Consider the following 21,260-nt stretch of genomic DNA (forward strand, 5'->3'; position numbering starts at 1 on the left):
CTTAATAATCACCAAACGCATGGTATAATTAAAAACAGTTTGACTGGAGCCTTTGACTGGAATCTTATTTTCAACTTTACTGAATAATGCAAAAGCTACTATTCCTTTTCAAATAAATGTAGGGGGGGAGGGGGGGGGGGAGTTAGATTTTCGTTTGTTTGTATATTGGGTGCAGGGTAGCACCGCAGGGCAATGACAACGCAGGTTATTGGCAAAAAAAACTGTGGTTTCTGTTATGTAACCGCTAAATCCAAGAAAGAAAAGTAAAAGATTATGACAAAAAAAATAAGTGTTCATTTAAAAGAAAGATAGGTTATAACGTAAGGGTCAATTTTATTTTTACTAGATAGATTTCCAAACCGATAAACACTAGTGACTTCAATAGTAACAAGGATGACAACATCCATAAGTAGCGAAGCTCAAAAATTATGAATGGATATCGGAAAAAATTTACTACAGAGCAGTGTCATACAATTAACATCAAACTTGATAAAATAGGGATATCACGAAACCTTTAAAATAACAAAAACTTAAAAATCTAGGAATCGATATAGCACTGCAATTAATACCTAGACAAATCTTAATAAAACTTTTTGGATATATGTAGAATATTCAATCCCTGATAATTTCAGCCGTCAATCCTTAAAATAATGACTTAATAAACATTAAACTTGATAAAAAAAAGGGAAATCACGAAACCTTTAAAAATCAAGAAAACCTAAAATTCTAGAAATTGATCTAGCACTCCAGTGAGATAACAGAAAGAAGGACAAAACAGTGCATAGATTAAATGGGCATATATCATAGGAATCTTCACTAAAAATTTTAGCTGTCTATCCTTAAAAGGAGCCGAGAAAATAGCGTTACGGACTGAGTAGCTTCGCTACTAAAATTTAATGAAAATGAATGTTGTAATTTCCTTGAGTTGTACAATGTTGAAGTCACATCCATCTATGGGGCACACCTCCATCTCATCTCCATCCCCCATCTCTGATACAACTTGGTCCTGGCGGGGTCAGAGATATGTTAATGGGTCGAAAATCAGTCTTAGATAAGTGATTCAAAGTCTAGAAGCTACTATGTAAGAGTTGTTCTTAAATGTGTTTGCAATGAAGCTATCTTAAAAGTTCTACTCTGTCTCTAAATTATAATATGCTCTTATTCTAAAATAATTTTCTCGAGCTTTTTCTCCTAAATATGTGTTGTTTGTGTGCTAATGGGAACATAGTTCTCTTTAGAAGTAAAAAGCTTTAGAAATTTATCAAATAATCATAAGAGCACATATAGAAATATAGTTGAACTTTTTCGATAGCTGCATTAAAAACAGATTGAAGAACAGACAGACACTAACGCTGACATAATAGCTTCGCTTCTTTGTAGCACTTACTTTGCACATAACTTTGAATATTTAAAATGCACAGACAGACAGACAATACTTGTTTAGAAGTAAATGCGCTGCTTTAATTTAAAGAACGATAATGAGAAACAATAAAAAGTAGTTAACTGATTGAAGAAAATAATATTTTTGTCTTTGGAATTTGTTTTAAGGTTTAGAAATAAAAATGTTTTATATTTTGTGAAAATCTATTTTCCCATTGACATATCCTTGCCTTGAGATGTTTAAAGAGGACGTGGCAAGAAAAGTTGGCCTTGAAGCTAATTTCCGGATCCGGTTCGGGAACCGGAAAACGAATTTTACACGTGGGACACGCTAACACTTTCCGTTTGACCACGGTCCCCACGGGCCTTTGGTCGGCCTCCGGCTTTTTGGGGCCGACTAGCGGATGCGGGAAAGGCGGTTTGGGTGCCAGGGGTGATAGGTAGTTTGTGATAGATGATTGGCGGCTGGCAGCCGCTAACTGGTGATTGACACTTGCGGCTGGTACGGGCACTAGGATTCCGCTGGAGTTAGCAACAAACTTGGCGTCAACCTGGGATAAATAAGTTGATGAGCGATAAGTTAACGTTACCACGCAATTCATTCACCCCTCCCTCTCCTCATTTTAATCTTGGTTTAAATAATAAAAAAAAATTGGGAGGGGGGGGCATATTTTTTCTTTTCTTGGGGAGGGAGGGTGGTGGTACCTTCCCAAAAAAGAGTTATAAACCTTCAAGAACCTATGAGAAGATACCCTGTAATAGAGAAACATAACGATTCAGTGGTTACACATAGACAAACATCCTGTAACTTAATTATAAGGATATATATACAATACCTTTTTAGCTGGCATAGGTAGATTCTGGAATGCCGGATGTGACATGAAACTTGTAGAACTGACAGGTGCTGTCATATCCATGGGTGGGCGGGGCACCCGAGGTCGGGGGGGTCCACCTAAATTAAATTACATTCAATAATGTAATTGGTAGTTGAACGAATTGCATTTAAACTTGAAATCAGTGAACTGCATTTTTTTCTGTTCAATAATTTAAACTACATCTGTAGGATATATATTTGAGAGAATTTAAATTTTTTACCCGGTAGGTAGTTTTAAAAATAACAAGACTTAAAAATCATATTTTTTGGACATATGTAACATAAATGTGTCCTGCTTTCACAAAAACAACATGTGACTATTTTGGTGTTACTAAATTAATTGCTTTTTATTGTAATACAATATGTGTTTGATGGTATTCTTGTAATTAATGCTTGCAATCAGACTTTTTAAATGCACTTCATGCAATTATTAACCAACGAATAAAGAACGTTTTTGGGTATAGTCCTTTCCATGACATCGCTCCATATGGGGCGATGATTTTAATTGATCGCCTCTTATGACAAGGGGCGATGTAATGGCTCCTTGAAAGGGGCGATTTAATAGCCCCATATAACAAGAGGCGATGTTATGACTCCTTGAAAGGAGCGATTTAATAGCCCCTTGCCCTAAGAGGCGATTAAATGATCCTTTATCGCTCCTTTATCGCCCCTTCTAAAGAGGAGATGATATGTCCTCTTATCCCAAGGGGCTATTTAATAAAATATCGCCTCTTCATGGCCCCTTCACGATTTTATATATCTTAGTCCCTTGATGGCCCCTACATCGCTCCTACATCGCCCCTTCATCGCTCCTCCATCGCTCCTTCTCCAAATTTATATTACATTGTACTTTGATGGCCCCTACATCGCCCCTCCATCGCTCCTACATCGCCCCTTCATCGCTCCTTCTTCAAATTTATATTACATTGTACTTTGATGGCCCCTACATCGCCCCTCCATTGCTCCTACATCGCCCCTCCATCGCTCCTACATTGCCCCTTCATCGCTCCTTCTTCAAATTTATATTACATTGTACTGTGATGGCCCCTACATCGCTCCTACATCGCTCCTTCATCGCTCCTACATCGCTCCTTCATCGCTCCTTCTCCAAATTTATATTAAATTGTACTGTGATGGCCCCTACATCGCTCCTACATCGCCCCTACATCGCTCCTACATCGCCCCTTCATTGCTCCTTCTACAAATTTATATTACATTGCAACTTGATGGCCCCTACATCGCTGCTACATCGCTCCTTCATCGCTCCTACATCGCCCCTTCATCGCTCCTTCTCCAAATTTATATTAAATTGTACTGTGATGGCCCCTACATCGCTCCTACATCGCTCCTTCATCGCTCCTACATCGCCCCTTCATTGCTCCTTCTCCAAATTTATATTACATTGCAACTTGATGGCCCCTACATCGCTCCTACATCGCTCCTCCATCGCCCCTTCATCGCTCCTTCTCCAAATTTATATTACATTGCAACTTGATGACCCCTACATCGCTCCTACATCGCTCCTACATCGCTCCTACATCGCCCCTTCATCGCTCCTTCTCCAAATTTATATAACATTGCAACTTGATGGCCCCTACATCGCTGCTACATCGCTCCTCCATCGCTCCTCCATCGCCCCTTCATCGCTCCTTCCACAAATTTATATTACATTGTACTTTGATGGCCCCTACATCTCTCCTCCATCGCTCCTCCATCGCCCCATCGCCCCTTAATAGCCCCTTACCTTAATTTATATAAAAAAAGCCCCTACATAGCCTCTCCATCGCCCCTTAATAGCTCCTTACCTTAATTTATATAACATAGCCCCTACATAGCCTCTCCATCGCCCCTTAATAGCCCCTTACCTTAATTTATATAAAAAAGCCCCTACATAGCCTCTCCATCGCCCCTAATAGCCCCTTACCTTTATTTATATAACAAAGCTCCTACATAGCCTCTCCATCTCCCCTTAATAGTCCCTTACCTTAATTTATATAACATAGCCCCTACATAGCCTCTCCATCGCCCCTTAAAAGCCCATTACCTTAATTTATATAACATAGCCCCTACATAGCCTCTCCATCGCCCCTTACCTTAATTTATATAACATAGCCCCTACATAGCCTCTCCATCGCCCCTTAATAGCTCCTTACCTTAATTTATATAACATAGCCCCTACTTAGCCTCTCCATCGCCCCTTAATAGCCCCTTACCTTAATTTATATAACATAGCCTCTCCATCGCCCCTTAATAGCCCCTTACCTTAATTTATATAACATAGCCCTACATAGCCTCTCCATCGCCCCTTAATAGCCCCTTACCTTAATTTATATAGCATAGCCCCTACATAGCCTCTCCATCGCCCCTTAATAGCCCCTTACCTTAATTTATATAACATAGCCCTACATAGCCTCTCCATCGCCCCTTAATAGCCCCTTACCTTAATTTATATAGCATAGCCCCTACATAGCCTCTCCATCGCCCCTTAAAAGCCCATTACCTTAATTTATACAACATAGCCCCTACATAGCCTCTCCATCGCCCCTTACCTTAATTTATATAACATAGCCCCTACATAGCCTCTCCATCGCCCCTTAATAGCTCCTTACCTTAATTTATATAACATAGCCCCTACATAGCCTCTCCATCGCCCCTTAATAGCCCCTTACCTTAATTTATATAAAAAAGCCCCTACATAGCCTCTCCATCGCCCCTAATAGCCCCTTACCTTTATTTATATAACAAAGCTCCTACATAGCCTCTCCATCTCCCCTTAATAGTCCCTTACCTTAATTTATATAACATTGCCCCTACATAGCCTCTCCATCGCCCCTTAAAAGCCCATTACCTTAATTTATATAACATAGCCCCTACATAGCCTCTCCATCGCCCCTTACCTTAATTTATATAACATAGCCCCTACGTAGCCTCTCCATCGCCCCTTAATAGCTCCTTACCTTAATTTATATAACATAGCCCCTACTTAGCCTCTCCATCGCCCCTTAATAGCCCCTTACCTTAATTTATATAACATAGCCTCTACATAGCCTCTCCATCGCCCCTTAATAGCCCCTTACCTTAATTTATATAACATAGCCCTACATAGCCTCTCCATCGCCCCTTAATAGCCCCTTACCTTAATTTATATAGCATAGCCCCTACATAGCCTCTCCATCGCCCCTTAATAGCCCCTTACCTTAATTTATATAACATAGCCCTACATAGCCACTCCATCGCCCCTTAATAGCCCCTTACCTTAATTTATCTAGCATAGCCCCTACATAGCCTCTCCATCGCCCCTTAAAAGCCCATTACCTTAATTTATATAACATAGCCCCTACATAGCCTCTCCATCGCCCCTTACCTTAATTTATATAACATAGCCCCTACATAGCCTCTCCATCGCCCCTTAATAGCTCCTTACCTTAATTTATATAACATAGCCCCTACATAGCCTCTCCATCGCCCCTTAATAGCCCCTTACCTTAATTTATATAACATAGCCCCTACATAGCCTCTCCATCGCCCCTTAATAGCCCCTTACCTTAATTTATATAACATAGCCCTACATAGCCTCTCCATCGCCCCTTAATAGCCCCTTACCTTAATTTATATAGCATAGCCCCTACATAGCCTCTCCATCGCCCCTTACCTTAATTTATATAACATAGCCCCTACATAGCCTCTCCATCGCCCCTTAATAGCTCCTTACCTTAATTTATATAACTTAGCCCCTACATAGCCCCTCCATCGCCCCTTAATAGCCCCTTACCTTAATTTATATAACATAGCCTCTACATAGCCTCTCCATCGCCCCTTAATAGCCCCTTACCTTAATTTATATAACATAGCCCTACATAGCCTCTCCATCGCCCCTTAATAGCCCCTTACCTTAATTTATATAGCATAGCCCCTACATAGCCTCTCCATCGCCCCTTAATAGCCTCTTACCTTAATTTATATAATCCTTACCTTAATATATATAACATAGCCCCTACATAGCCTCTCCATCGCCCCTTAATAGCCCCTTACCCTAATTTATATAACATAGCCCCTACATAGCCTCTCCATCGCCCCTTAATAGCCTCTTACCTTAATTTATATAACATAGGCCCTACAAAGCATCTCCATCGCCCCTTAATAGCCCCTTACCTTAATTATATAACATATCCCCTACATAGCCTCTCCATCGCCCCTTAATAGCCTCTTACCTTAATTTATATAACATAGCCCCTTCATAGCCTCTTCATCGCCCCTTACCTTAATTTATATAACATAGGCCCTTTATGGCTCCTGTACAGCCTCTGTAATTGCATTGCCCCTTCATTATAGAAGGTAGGGCATTAAGGTAAGGAAGGAATGTGACCCTCTACAGTTTTAAATTTAAGTTTTAAAAGGATGACAAGGATGACAACATTTATAAAAGCAAAGCTCTGAAACGGTAGAAAAAAGTTTAATGAACATTAATAATGTAGAGTGTCAGAACTGAATAGTCAGAACATAAATTTAAAATTCGAAACAAAATTGTAAGTAAATTTATTGAGAAATTGCTTACATGCAGGAAAATGCTTAAGGACGTACTCACATTTTTTGGACTTGATTATAGATATGATTCGCTTATAACATTCTATTTTGTTGTCCTAGGAATCAGTATCCCAGAAATCAGATTAATCGGATAATTTTGATACATAAAAATTTGTTGTAAGTTAATAATTAGTATGCTTAAAATGGACGTACGGATATTCTGATAATGATTATAGACTTTCTAAATCGTACCTTTCTACTACAGGAATCACATGCCTAAATTAACGAAAATAGCTAACCGTTACGGACGTACGGACTGATCCTTAATATAGAAAAGCTTTGCTTTTAAAAAGTTAAAAAGATTTTTTGAGGGGATGGGGTAATATTTTTCTTGGGGTGAATTTTCTGGGAGGGTGGAGATACCCTCCCTCGAAATAATTATAAACCCTCTATGAACTTAAAAGAAGCTTCACTGTAAAGGCGAACCATATAGGTTCAGCGGTTAGCTTTTCTACAGACAAAAAAAGATTACTACTTTATATAATAGGTTATGAAAAAGGAAAAAAAAGCAAGATAACAAGGATAACAACATTCACAAAAGCATAGCTCTAAAATCAGGAGGTCAAACATAAATTTTGTTAAAATTAGCGTAAATCTATAATACAAAGTAGAATGTCTGTCCATCCGTCTGTCTGTCTGTCCGTCTGTCTGTCCGTCTGTCAGTCCCTTAAGATCTCGGTAACCACTGAACCGATTATATTCTACTATTCAGGGAATATACCTACTGGTCCTGTGGTGGTTTTAGGCTATTTTCTTGGGGGGTGGGATACCCCCAACCCCCCCAAAAACAAAACCCCCCCCCATTTTTTTTTTTGCTGAAGATTTTCTTGGTCCTATTACGAATTTCGCCAAAAAAAATTTTTATCACCTCTTGGGGCAAAGCCCCTAGAGGCTAGGGGCATAATTTTATTTTTAGTATTTGATTATAATACTAAACCTTGTTGTCCTAAGAAACATTACTCCAAAACCCAGATGAATGGGACAATGATATTATACAAAAAAATGGACGTACATACTTTCTAGTAATGAATATAGTATTGTACCCAACTGTTATAGAAATCATTCTGCAAAGTTTGAAATCGATAGGATATTTATAACATGTCTAAATTAAAGAAAATGTCGTCTAACCGTTTGGACGTACGGACAAACCAAACCTTACTATAGAAAAGTTTCGCATTTAAAAAGGAAAATTATAATGAAAATATAATGAATTAATAAAATAAATATAAATAATATAATAACATAATGAAATAAAGAAAAAAAATAAACTAAGAGAATGAAATTTTTTAGTTAAATAGAATATTGAATAAGGATCATATAATGGACAAACAGACAAAGTAAGTTATAGAGCAGACTTTAAGAGAATATGCTATTACTCAAAGATTATCACGAAACCTAAGTCTTTTGAAGCATAATTGAGAGACAGACAAAATAATTTATAGACTGGATATACATATGTCATGGGAATATTCACTAAAAATCTCAACAGTCTATCTTTAACAATAGCAGAGAAAACCACATGCTTAACTTAATGAGAAGAGCAATGACGAAAGGACTAACCCTAATTGTAGAAAAGTTTCTCTTTTAACAAAAAAAGTATTTTTTTTGGTCTGAAGCTTAAAAATTTCATAAACTGACTAAATTCTCCATTTAAGGGAAGCTTCACATAGGTCATGGGATGGTTTTTTGCTTTTTCATTTTCAGATTTAAGCCCCTAATTGGTTTAGGCTATTTTTCTGCCTCCTTACATTAAAAAGAGCGCAGCTGCAAGTGAATAAGAAAAGAGAAATATAAAAGAAGAATACATATTATCCTATTATATAAAGTAGTAAAACATAAACAAACGTTGGAGTGGACAAACCTAGGAATGGGACAATCGTCGGAGTGGACATTGCTTATGTAAAACGCAGGAGTGTCTTTTATTTTATTTATAAGATAAAAATCTTTCAAAACAAAAAAAAATCTTTAATATCTTTTCTCACAGACTGAAATTTTAAAATCAGTCTGACAGTTTTCCAAAGTAGGTAAGTTCTATCGAAAGGCAAAGGTTTGAAACAGATAGAACATTTTATTAAACTAAAACATATTTTTTTCTCACATTGTTTACAACTGTCAAATATGTTTTTTTTATATGCCTAACCCCTGCAGGGGGCTTATTTGTATATTTATATCTTAACCTAACCTAACCTGTGTAGAGATAACTAAACAAATGTTGTTGAAACCAAATTTTTAAGATATTATAGACACTTCTGCGTTTTACTTATATAATGTCCACTCCGACATTTGTCCGAAATATCCTGCGTTTGTCCACGTTAGTAAGGCTTTCTGTTCTGAAACTTAAGATCTCAATAACTACTAAACAGATTGGGCTTTCTATTTCAGGTAAGCTTAATATTTGTCTTGTAATGGCTTTAGGCTATTTTATTTTAAGTCGAGGGATGGTTTTAGGCTATTCTATTTTAAGTCCTGGGAAGGTTTTAGGCTTTTATTCATTCCCCTTTGAATACAGAGCCAATAGATGCTGGGGGCGTAGCCGCTAGTCGATATACAAAGTTTTTTTTGTCTGTAGCAAAGGATCTCGTTTGCTGCTAAACCGATATGATGTATGTCTGTCTGTCTATACCGTAGGATCTTGCTAACCGCTGAGTCCTGAGATGATTTTAAGATAGTTTATTTTTTTTCCTTATAATAAAATAACAGGATATTTGTCCATAAAAAGCGAAGCAATATCTTAATTTTTGTTGTTGGAACTGTTATTCAGTTGATTATACCAAGGATCTAAAGGAATAAGACAATGGCCGATAAATTTTTATCCATCCCTAATAACGATACACAAAATTGCAACACTACAACCAAAATATGACAAAAGTCCCCAAAGTTTTGAGCCAACGAATAAGAAAACTTCATTATAAAACTTTGGAGACTATTGTAAAAATTGCCTAATGTTTCCTTTCTCCCTGAGATTATACAGACTATCCTTAAACTAATATTTACATTAAAGTAACAGGATGTTTATCAGTATCAACTGAACCGATATGCTTCTCCTTTACATTGAAGCTTATTTTACTCGCAGGAAAAGTTTTCATTTTGGGGAGGGGACCAACACTTTCAGCCCCCGGAAGGTATCACTTCCCTTAAATTCTTAACCTTCCCCCTCCCCCCCCCCCCTCTCCACCACATCTATTCATTAAAGTACTCCTAGGGTCATCTATGGGATTAGCCGTTAGTGACTTAAAAATAATTCAAGTGCAATGATATATTTACCAAATTAATACGATAATTTTGTATACATTTTTTATGAAAAAAAATTATTTTGCCAAAGGCAGCCAAAAAATAAGCAGCAAATATTTCAAAAATGCTCTGATAATCAGAGATCTACAGGGATAAGACGATTGTCGATAAAATGATATATATACATATATACAGTGTGTTTTTTTATGAGAACTTTTTTGAAAGCAATTTTACCTTACTTATAGTTATCAGAATTTAATGATTAATGGCTTATTCTCTTCTTTTTTTATAACCTTTAATAGAAAAGCAAAAAATATTTCAGTTTTTATTCAAAAAGTACAGTAAATTAAAAAATTTAAAACTTAGGTGTCAACATCTAAAAATGGTTTTAGTGCATTTTTCTTATAATCTACCTTTGCAAGAATGGCTGCAAAACGCTTCAAAGTTGAGATATAGAGCTAAAAATTTATATAGATACTATTTGTGACATGTACTAGAAAATTTTGAAATTTGAAGGCCATATCTCAACCAGGGAGGGAATACTGGCCCCCCAATGTACTCCCTCCATTCTTGGAAAGGGTAGAAGATTTGAGCATAAGAAAAATGCGCTAAAACCATTTCGCGTATTCATTTGAATCCGGTGGATAGGAACCGGTTCTCATCCATACGAAAAAACTATGTCTAGCATCGTATTATATCCAGCTTTCTACGAATATAGATATGTACAATCATAAGATTAAACCCAGTTTTTTTAGCCGGTGCCTTCGGCACCTCGGGGCTAAAAAAACTAGTTTTAATCTCATAATTGTACTTTCTATATCCGCGGAAAGCCGTTTATAATACGATGCGAGAAATAACTATTTTAGATGTTGACACCCATGTTTTGAAATTTTGAATTTACTGAACTTTTTAAATAAAAACTGAAATATTTTTTTGCTTTTCTGTTAATGGTCATAAAAAACGAAGACAATAAGCCATTAATCATTAAATTCTGATAACTATAAGTAGGGTAAAATTGCTTTCAAAAATGTTCTCATAAAAAAAACACTGTATATATATGTATGTTTATATATTAATTATTCCCATTGATGATTCACAAAATTACCCCTTCTTTAGTTTAGAATTAGTGGTTGAAACATTTAGACACTCAACTTAATGAACTAAACAATCACAAAACAATAAAAAGTCCCCAAGGTTGTTAATCTAACGAATAAGAAAACGGTATTATAAAACTTTGGAGACTAGACAGCACTCTTGGATAAGCCAACTTATAACACTTTGGGAACTATCCCAATCCTCCCTGGCGAAATGACAATGAGATTTTTTGGTAAATTTGTGGCAAACTTTATTCTTAATAAATTAGCACTTGCCAAAATTATACTGGAGAGATATTTCATTGAAGAATAAATCTTTTTTTTTGCCCAAACTTTTCGTCAGCAAATAATAACAGATAAGTTAAACATTGTAAAAATAATATAGTAACTTAACTCGAGTTGTCAACGGCAGAAATTAGGTCCTGAGATGGTTTTAGGCCTGGAAAGGTTTATAACAATTTTATCTGTATTTCTTAAAATAAATTAACAGAGTCTTTGTCTGTATGTATGAATGTCTGTCTGTACCGAAGGATCTTGCTAACCGCTGAACCAATATGGTTCTCCTTTACAGTGAAGATTCCTATAGGTCCTGAGATCGTTCTCCTTAATAGGGTAGCTTCTCATAGGTCCTGGGGAGGTTAATAACTATTTTATTTTAATCCTTATAATAAAGTAACAGGATCTTTGTCTGTATGTATGTCTGTCTGTACCTTGCTAACCACTAAACCGACATGGTTCTCCTTTGCAGTGAAGCTTCCTATGGGTAATGAGATGGCTTTAGGCCATTTTATTTTTAATCCTTATAAAAAGTAACTGGATCATTGTCTGTATGTATCAAAGAAGATCGCTAACTGCAGAACCGATATGGTTCTCCTTTATAGGGTAGCTTCCAATAGATCCTGGGAAGGTGTATAACTGTTTTGAAGGAGGATATAAGGGGCTATTAAGGGGCGATGGAGAGGCTATGTAGAGGCTATGTTATATAAATTAAGGTAAGGGGCTTTTAAGTGGCGATGGAGGGCTATTAAGGGGCGATGGAGAGGCTATGTTATATAAATTAAGGTAAGGAGCTATTAAGGGGCGATGGAGAGGCTATGTAGCGGCTATGTTATATAAATTGGCTATTAAGGGGCGATGGAGAGGCTATATAGGGGCTATTTTATATAAATTAAGGTAAAGGACTATTAAGGGGCGATGGAGAGGCTATGTAGGGGCTATTTTATATAAATTAAGGTAAGGGGCTATTAAGGGGCTATTAAGGGGCGATGGAGAGGCTATTTAGGGGCTATGTTATATAAATTCGGGTAAGGGGCTATTAAGGGGCGATGGGGAGGCTATGTAGGAGCTATGTTATATAATTAAGGTAAGGGGATATTAAGGGGCGATGGAGAGGCTATGTAGGGGCTATGTTACATAATTAAGGTAAGAGGCTATTATGGGGCGATGGAGAGGCTATGTAGGAGCTTTGTTATATAGATTAAGGTAAGGGGCTATTAAGGGGCGATGGAGAGGCTTTGCAGGAGCTATGTTATATAGATTAGGGTAAGGGGCTATTAAGGGGCGATGGAGAGGCTATATAGGGGCTATGTTATATAAATTAAGGTAAGAGGCTATTAAGGGGCGATTGAGAGGCTATGTAGGGGCTATGTTACATAATTAAGGTAAGGGGCTATTAAGGGGCGATGGAGAGGCTATATAGGAGCTTTGTTATATAAATTTAGGTAAGGGGCTATTAAGGGGCGATGGAGAGGCTATGTAGGGGCAATGTTATATAATTAAATTAAGTGGCTATTAAGGGGCGATAGAGAGGCCATATAGGAGCTTTGTTATATAAATTAAGGTAAGGGGCTATTAAGGGGCGATGGAGGAGCGATGTAGGGGCCATCAAGTTGCAATGTAATATAAATTTGGAGAAGGAGCGATGAAGGGGCGATGTAGGAGCGATGAAGGAGCGATGGAGGAGCGATGTAGGAGCGATGTAGGGGCCATCAAGTTGCAATGTAATATAAATTTGGAGAAGGAGCGATGAAGGGGCGATGTAGGAGCGATGAAGGAGCGATGTAGGAGCGATGTAGGGGCCATCACAGTACAATTTAATATAAATTTGGAGAAGGAGCGATGAAGGAGCGATGTAGGAGCGATGGAGGGGCGATGTAGGAGCGATGGAGGGGCGATGTAGGGACCATCAAAGTACAATGTAATATAAATTTGGAGAAGGAGCGATGAAGGAGCGATGGAGGGGCGATGTAGGAGCGATGGAGGGGCGATGTAGGGGCCATCAAAGTACAATGTAATATAAATTTGGAGAAGGAGCGATGAAGGGGCGATGTAGGAGCGATGAAGGAGCGATGTAGGAGCGATGTAGGGGCCATCACAGTACAATTTAATATAAATTTGGAGAAGGAGCGATGAAGGGGCGATGTAGGAGCGATGAAGGAGCGATGTAGGAGCGATGTAGGGGCCATCACAGTACAATTTAATATAAATTTGGAGAAGGAGCGATGTAGGAGCGATGGAGGGGCGATGTAGGAGCGATGAAGGAGCGATGTAGCAGCGATGTAGGGGCCATCAAGTTGCAATTTAATATAAATTTGGAGAAGGAGCGATGAAGGGGCGATGTAGGAGCGATGAAGGAGCGATGTAGGAGCGATGTAGGGGCCATCACAGTACAATTTAATATTAATTTGGAGAAGGAGCGATGTAGGAGCGATGTAGGGGCCATCACAGTACAATTTAATATAAATTTGGAGAAGGAGCGATGAAGGAGCGATGTAGGAGCGATGAAGGGGCGATGTAGGAGCGATGTAGGGGCCATCAAAGTACAATGTAATATAAATTTGGAGAGGGGGCGATGGAGGAGCGATGTAGGGGCCATCAAGTGGGTTGTTATATAAATTAAGGTAAGGGACTACGGAGGGGCGATGGAGAGGCTATAAAGGAGCCATCATGGGGCTCTAGCATAGCCTCTTATCATAAGAGGCGATATGAACGCCCCTTCAAAGGAGCTATTAAGAGGCCATGAAGGAGCTATAGCATAGCCTCTTATCATAAGAGGCGATATGAACGCTCCTTAAAAGGGGCTATCACATCGCTCCATATGATAAGAGGCTATGCTATAGCTCCTTGAAGGAGCTATAGAAAATCATCGCCCCATATGGAGCGATGTCATGGAAAGGACTATACCCACGTTTTTTAAAAAACTTAAAGGACCAGTATAATTTACAGTCGAATGTTTATTTTTTTTAAAAATAAATTCACTTCGATAAAAAGCAGGGCTCGGCAGCCGCGCGTAAGCTTCAGTAAAATCATCATTTGGTGTTCTCCTCTGATACAAACAGTTTTAAACTTGAGGCTTAAGCGCGGTGGAGGCGGGGCTGCCGAGCCCTGACAAAAAACTATACCTGGACCACCAGACCACCCCTTGGGAGGCTGGAACCTGAGCTGCATACCCGTCCGGGGATCTCTCATTACTGGAGGTCCTAAATAAAAAATATTTTTATCCTTCAGTTCTCTTATTTTTGCAGTAATTGTTATCAACAAAGAAAATGGTTCAATACAAAATCTTATGTTATTTTGGGCCGTACAGGTTAAGTAGCTATTACTGATATCGAAATATTTTCATTTAGAATGAAACAAATCATCATTTATTTGTACAAAATACTTAAAAGCGGAAAAATCTCCTTTAAAATCACACTTTAACTTTAAACGTGGATATTATGACAGAAGAATTTAGGACGTCAATTTAGGTTGCCAATATAGTCCTCAGATATTGGTCAATACGTTCCTCCATGGTCAAAATCTCCCTAAATAATCTCATATTTCATACCTATTTATAGAACAGGTTAAAAGTTTCCTCTCTCTCAAAGTTTTAAAATGAAATCTTAATAGTCTAATAACCTAATACAGGACTTTATAAAGGTAACTTAAATTAGTTATTTATCGCAGCTGATAAAATGCGATGGTATACACAATTTTTCATAATGGCTGAGAACCGGCTCTAATCGACCGGATATCAATCGGTTTCGAACGGTTACAGGATATCTATTTCACTTTACCTGGCGAAGCGCCACGAACAGCGGTAGCCATCTGCGCGCCGCCGCCTGCAGCCGTGGAAACCGCCATCATTCTCTGAGCAGCCATAGGGCCGCCCTGCAACATTGGAGGCCCGGCCCGCATTAAGGGCGGCCGTGGCATGTGCATCTGGTGGCCCATGTTTGACATGGGATGACCGACACTGTGGTTCGGCGCCATACCAAGGCGTGGCGGCTGAGATGGATGGTGTCCTGAGGGTAAATTATATTTATGCATAACACCTAATTAATATTTGAAACAGCTTTTATGTTTTTCTAATTAAGAGGAAAAAATAAGGCACTACAAACTTTGTAAAAAAATAGTTAACTGTAAAGTAAAGATAAAAAATTTGAATTGATAAGTTTACTAAAGAAACTAACCCCCTGCCCCTAACTTATTTTTACTTTTCAGTCCTTGATTACATAACCTAAAGCAGGTTTGTCAGCCCTGATGGGCCGAAGGATTGACTATAGTGGATTTTTTAGTATGGCTGAGAACCGGTTCTAATCCAGAGGAATTAAATCGGTTCGGAAGCCATACCTACAAGAAAAATATTTACCTGGAAACATAGAAGATGGTGAGTTGTACGGGTACTGTGGTACAGGAACTGTTACACCACGTGCTGCCATCAACCTGAGTAAATAAATTATATTTGTTTTAATTAATAATATTGTTTCAAGATTTCATAATAATACGCGACTATCACGTGACAAGTACTGTGGTACAGGAACTGTAACACCACGTGCTGACATCAACCTGGGCAAACAATACCTTTCAATACCCATTGAGAGATGATACATTGAACTGTTTATTACACTAGTCCTCAAAATTTTACAATAACGTTTTTATTCGTTGGCTCAACAACTTTGGGGACTTTAATTGAATTTTGATTGTTTGGTTCATGAATTTGAATGTCCAAACATTTCATCCACTAATTCAATAATCTAAAGAAGGGATAATTTTGTTTCTCGTATTCATTTGAATCCGGTGGATAGGAACCGGTTCTCATGAATACGAAAAAACTATGTCTAGCATCGTATTATAACCAGTTTTCTACGAATATAGAAATGTACAATCATAAGATTAAAACTAGTTTTTTTAGCCGGTGCCTTCGGCACCACGGGGCTAAAAAACTAGTTTTAATCTTATAATTGTACATTCTATATCCGCGGAAAGCCGTTTATAATACGATACGAGAAATAACTATTATCATCATTGATTAATCGTCTTATCCCTTTAGATCCCTGGTTAATGCCAGGGAATTCAAGGGATGAGACAAAAGACGATAAATAAATTAAAATTGATGTAGACCCCAAATTACGATTTATTAACATTTGACTAGATAATTTGTATAACCAAAATATTGGTGGAAAAGTTTGGCCACTGAAGGTTTGTACAGCCCAAGTCTCCAAAGTATATAAGTGAATAAGAGATACCTACTGACAATAAAACTTTTTTGAAACGGTTAAATGTTAGCTCTAGTCATAAGGTTTCCTTAGATAAACCTTTCAGAATTTAAAAAGGGTATGGGGGGGGGGGGGCATTTGGGACTAAAATTTTACTGGTACCCAAAACAATTAATTTTGTTTGAGTTGAGAATTTGTAACTAAACGCCATCATCTCCCCCTTTAAGTAGTTAATCAAACACTTTAATAAAGTCTAAAGAACAATAATAAAAACACTAAAACTTTTATGGATAAATAATCATTAGGAATTATGATATTTTCATTACAGGTATTTTGCAGTTTCCTAAAAGGTACTCCACAGGGGTCAGGCTTAGGCAAAAAACTTCCCTTGTTATTTTCATTTCATCTAAAAAAAATAGTGGGGGAGAAGGGGGTGAGGTTTAGTGTCTGATAAGTACATTGAGAGAAAGAACCAAGTATTTTATTACAAATTAATTATTTAATTTAAAATGATTTTGATTGCCATATTATCAAAAATTTGACCAGTAAAATTCAATTTAAAAATAAACTTAAAGCACATCTTATTGAATCTATTAATATTGAATGTTCAAGACTACTTTGCCCTGTATGTCATCTAAATTTATAAAAATTGTAGCAAGAAGATGTACATATGTACATCTTCTTGGTTCAGTAACCAAAGAAGTTTTTTTTCAACAGCTAGCGACAATACCGCACACACGCGACATCTTAGCTGCCAATGTATAAAAAATGTAATTACCGTGGGGGTTGAGAAGCAGCTAGTTGAGCCCGATGGCGTAGAGGAGGTGGCCCGCCTGGGTGATGTAACCTGACAAATTAAATAAGTAATATACAAGAAATAGAATTTAGAACTCAAATTGTGCATGTTTGGGATTTTTGATTTTATGACAATTTAAAACTAAATTAAGTAAAGGTGTGATGATGTTTACAAATGCTTTGACACAAAAGTTTGAAGTAAACAAAACATTTTGTCAAAAAATGCTTTACATTTAAGTTTTTATAACCATGGTGAAAATTAATGTTTTGAGTCGACATAACTATATTAAAAATAGACTACAAAAATACTCAAAATCACTGCTAGAAGATGGTTAAAATCATTTGCTCTCGTTCGTGAATATTCCCTTTTCAATAATAAAAGTATCTTTAAAATATACCTTGGAGGCTGTGGTATGTCAGAAGGGCGTTGTCCGGGCAAATGATGAACAGTGCCGGCCGTAGGTCCACTGGTGGAAGAAGTCAAAGGCGGCGGCGGCTTTAACAGCAAATCTCTTAAACTGTCCTTCGAATCTTCTGATGTTGTTGTAGTAGTTGTATTAGAGCTTGAAGTTGCTGCGCTGCTTGCTGCAGTTGCTGAAGTAGGTGTTGCAAATCTTTTTAAAGCCGGTGGACCCCGTGCTAAACTTGGCATGCGTTGTCGCATGTTGGGCGCTTGAATGAGGCGCGGGGGCGCCATAGGTCCTGCCGAAAGAGGGGGCGGACCGCGCATCGGCCGTAAAGGGGGTGGAGCCCGAATAATGCCGGGTTTTAGCGGGGGTGGAGCTAACATTGGCTTTTTAGTTTCTTCTGAATTTGTCATATTTTCCTGTTTAACATTGGTAGCAATTGTTGGGGTGTTGGAAGCTTCTGTGGAAGGAGTACTAACTGCTGGTTGTTGAGAACTTGCCTCAGTGGCGTCGTCGGTCCGTTCTTGTTTTACTTTTACAGGTTCTTCAACTGCCTTAGTTGTCTCCTTGTTAGTAGAAGGTGTTGTTGGTTGACTAGATAATTGAGATAACTTTTCTAAAGATGAAAGAGAACTTTCAGCAGTTACAGTATTAGATTCAGCGGTTGTAATATTAGATTCAGCAGTTGTATTATTAGATTCAGCTGTTAAGTTATTTGACGCACTGGATGTTGCATCTTGTTGTTGTTGATTAAAATCTGGTTGTTGGGAAAACTTTGTTTCGCGCGGATTTTCTTCATTTTCCGTTGTCGCATTTTCAACAGCAGTTGATTCTTTGGCAACTTCAACTGTAGTTGACTCAGTTTGTTGTTCTTGTTGTAAAATATGAGCATATTTAGTTTCAGCTGTTGGTACAGGTTGTGACTCTTCTTCAGATGTTGTTGATTGTTGTTGTGTTGTTGGGTCTGATACATTTGCACTTTCCTCAGATGTAGTGGTCTGATACAAATGTTGGGTATATCTGAAAGTAATATCATAATAAGATTTTGAATTCAAGGTTTCCATCGGTCAAAAAATATGAATTGACAGAGAATGCATTTTTTTTTCTTCATAGCTATCATAATTGTATAAAGTGATTCAGTTATAGTCAAGTCCTCGAAAAACAAGGATGACAACATCCATAAAAGCGAAGCACTGAAACGGTAGGACAAACAGACATTAACACTTGTATAGTGTCAGAACTGAATAATCATAATATAAATGTATAAGAGTCAAAGCAAAATTTAAGTAAATTTGTTGAAAAACTGCTTGATTCAGGATAATGTTTATGGACAGACTTACATTTTTAGGACTTGATTGTAGAGTTGCTTCGCTTAATATATTATACTTTATTGTCCCAGGAATCAATATACAGACTGGCCAGCCAATTTTGAAAATAAAAAACGTACATAACGTACACAAAAAAATACGTTACGTACATAAAAAAAAGTAAAAAAACGTACAAAAACGTACATTCCTAATAAAAATAAGTTAAATAATTTCCTAGTTACCTATTATCAATACATTTAAGTCTACTAGCAGCTACCTGTAAAGGAGAACCATAGCGAACTGACAGACACAAGATATCCTTTTACTCTATTCAAATGAACTAGCGTCTACGCTCCTAAAGGCCTCTAGGGGCACTTGAGGAGGGGAGAGTTGAATTCAATAAAAAAAACATGGATGACAACATATATAAGTAGCGAAGCTCAAAAGTTATTTATAGACATCTGGAAAAAAATTAACTTAAAATCAGTGAGCAATTAAAATTCATTTTTGGGGGGAGGAGGTAGTTTTTTTTCTAAAGTCAATTTCTCTTGGGAGGGTGGATGGTGATACTGTTCCCCAAAATAGTTATAAAACTTCCAAAAACCTATGAGAAGCTATCCTGTTAAGGAGAACCATATCGGTTCCGTGGTTAGCGAGATTCTTTGTTTCAAACAAACAGACATTCTGTTATTATGTACAAAGTATTTCCTATTATAAGGACCAGCGACTACGCCCTTAGAGGCCTCTAGAGGAACTTGATTAGGGGGGGGGGGGGGAAGTTGAATTCAAAAACCCATTTTTTTATTTAAAAATAAAAAGTAAAAAACAAGGATGACAACATCCTTAAGTAGCGAAGCTCAAAAGTTATGGATGGAAATCTGGGAACTATATAAACTATAAAGTAGTGTCGTAAAAAATAAGCATTTAACTTATTTAAATAAATCACAAAACATTTTAAAAATATATAATAACGTGAAAATCTAGGAATAAATTCAGCCCCCCAACCAATAAGCAAATCTCAATGAAATTTAGTGGAAGAATTAAGAATGAAAACTAATACAATCCCTGAAAATTACAACCGTCTATCAGGAATATGAGTTGTGAAAATCACAAAAACCTATACATCTAGGCATCGATCTAGCACTGCAACAAATAGACAAACCTTAAAGAAACTTTTTAAAAATATGTAGAAAGTGAATTTATTTATTCCCTGAAAATTTCAGCCGTCTATCTTGAATAGAAGTCGAGAAAACCATGAAAAAAAGAAAATCTAGGAATAGATCTAGCACCCAACCAAAAGGCAAATCTCAATGAAAATATGTAGAATGTGAACTTATTCAATCAAAAAACAGGAGCCGAGAAAATCACGATTCTCCGATAGCATGACGGACTGACAAAGTGATTATAGAGTAGCTTCGCTAATAATTTTTTTAGTGAGGGAAGTGGGAGTAGACCACCCCCATTTCTGATTTCAATTTTAAAAAGAAAGAAAAAATAGGGGAAGGGCTGTGATTTTTTCTAAGAGTAGTTTCTCTTGGGAGGGTGGTTGTACCCTCTCCCAGGACCTATGAGAAGCTACCCTGTAAAAGAGAACCATATCGGTTTAGCGGTTAGCGAGAACCTTCGGTACAAATAAACTGACTTATTACGTACTAAGTATATTCTATTAAATAAAGTAGTAAGTTTTTTGTCTGATGCTAATAGCCTACAACCTCACAAAGATCATGTCAGTTCAGTAGTTAGCGAGATTCTTTGTTACAGAAAAAAAAGGATTTATTGGATAAACATATAATAGGATATAGGGTTATTTTGTCTATTGCTAAAGATCTCAGAAAATACTAGTCTTTAATACAAAGTAAATTAAAGCCTGTCTGTCTAAAGCTTAAGATCTTGGTAACCACTGAACAGATTGGGTTCTAAATTCTAATCTTCAGGGAATATATCTACTAGTCCTGTGGTAGTTTTAGGCTATTTTCTTAGAGTGTGGGAAACCCACCCCCCCCCCCCCCCAAAAAAAAAAAAAATCAACCACCCCTCAATTTATTTTTGTAAACTAATGCAAATCAGCGGGGTGGGGGAACCCCCACCGCACCCTGGGGCGAAGCCTAAAT

At 37.5% G+C, this 21,260-nt stretch overlaps 1 protein-coding gene across 1 annotated transcript in view; it reads right to left on the bottom strand.

Annotated features, from left to right (window-relative positions):
• Nucleotides 1-886: 886 nt before the first annotated feature.
• The window catches only part of LOC145305336 (uncharacterized), a 137,517-nt gene continuing 117,143 nt past the window's right edge, over nucleotides 887-21,260 (bottom strand). The window contains exons 37-44 of the mRNA XM_080146953.1: nucleotides 17,834-18,862; nucleotides 17,419-17,487; nucleotides 15,794-15,867; nucleotides 15,219-15,446; nucleotides 14,565-14,642; nucleotides 2,217-2,332; nucleotides 1,611-1,931; nucleotides 887-1,006 (exon numbers count right to left, since the gene is read on the bottom strand). Of these exons, the coding sequence (XP_080003079.1) occupies nucleotides 887-1,006; nucleotides 1,611-1,931; nucleotides 2,217-2,332; nucleotides 14,565-14,642; nucleotides 15,219-15,446; nucleotides 15,794-15,867; nucleotides 17,419-17,487; nucleotides 17,834-18,862 (2,035 nt within the window). The remainder of the gene's footprint in view (nucleotides 1,007-1,610; nucleotides 1,932-2,216; nucleotides 2,333-14,564; nucleotides 14,643-15,218; nucleotides 15,447-15,793; nucleotides 15,868-17,418; nucleotides 17,488-17,833; nucleotides 18,863-21,260) is intronic.

This window comes from Acartia tonsa, chromosome 14 (assembly GCF_053477335.1).
Source record: "Acartia tonsa isolate MP-2025a chromosome 14, ASM5347733v1, whole genome shotgun sequence".
Classification (NCBI taxonomy): Eukaryota; Metazoa; Arthropoda; class Copepoda; order Calanoida; family Acartiidae; genus Acartia; species Acartia tonsa.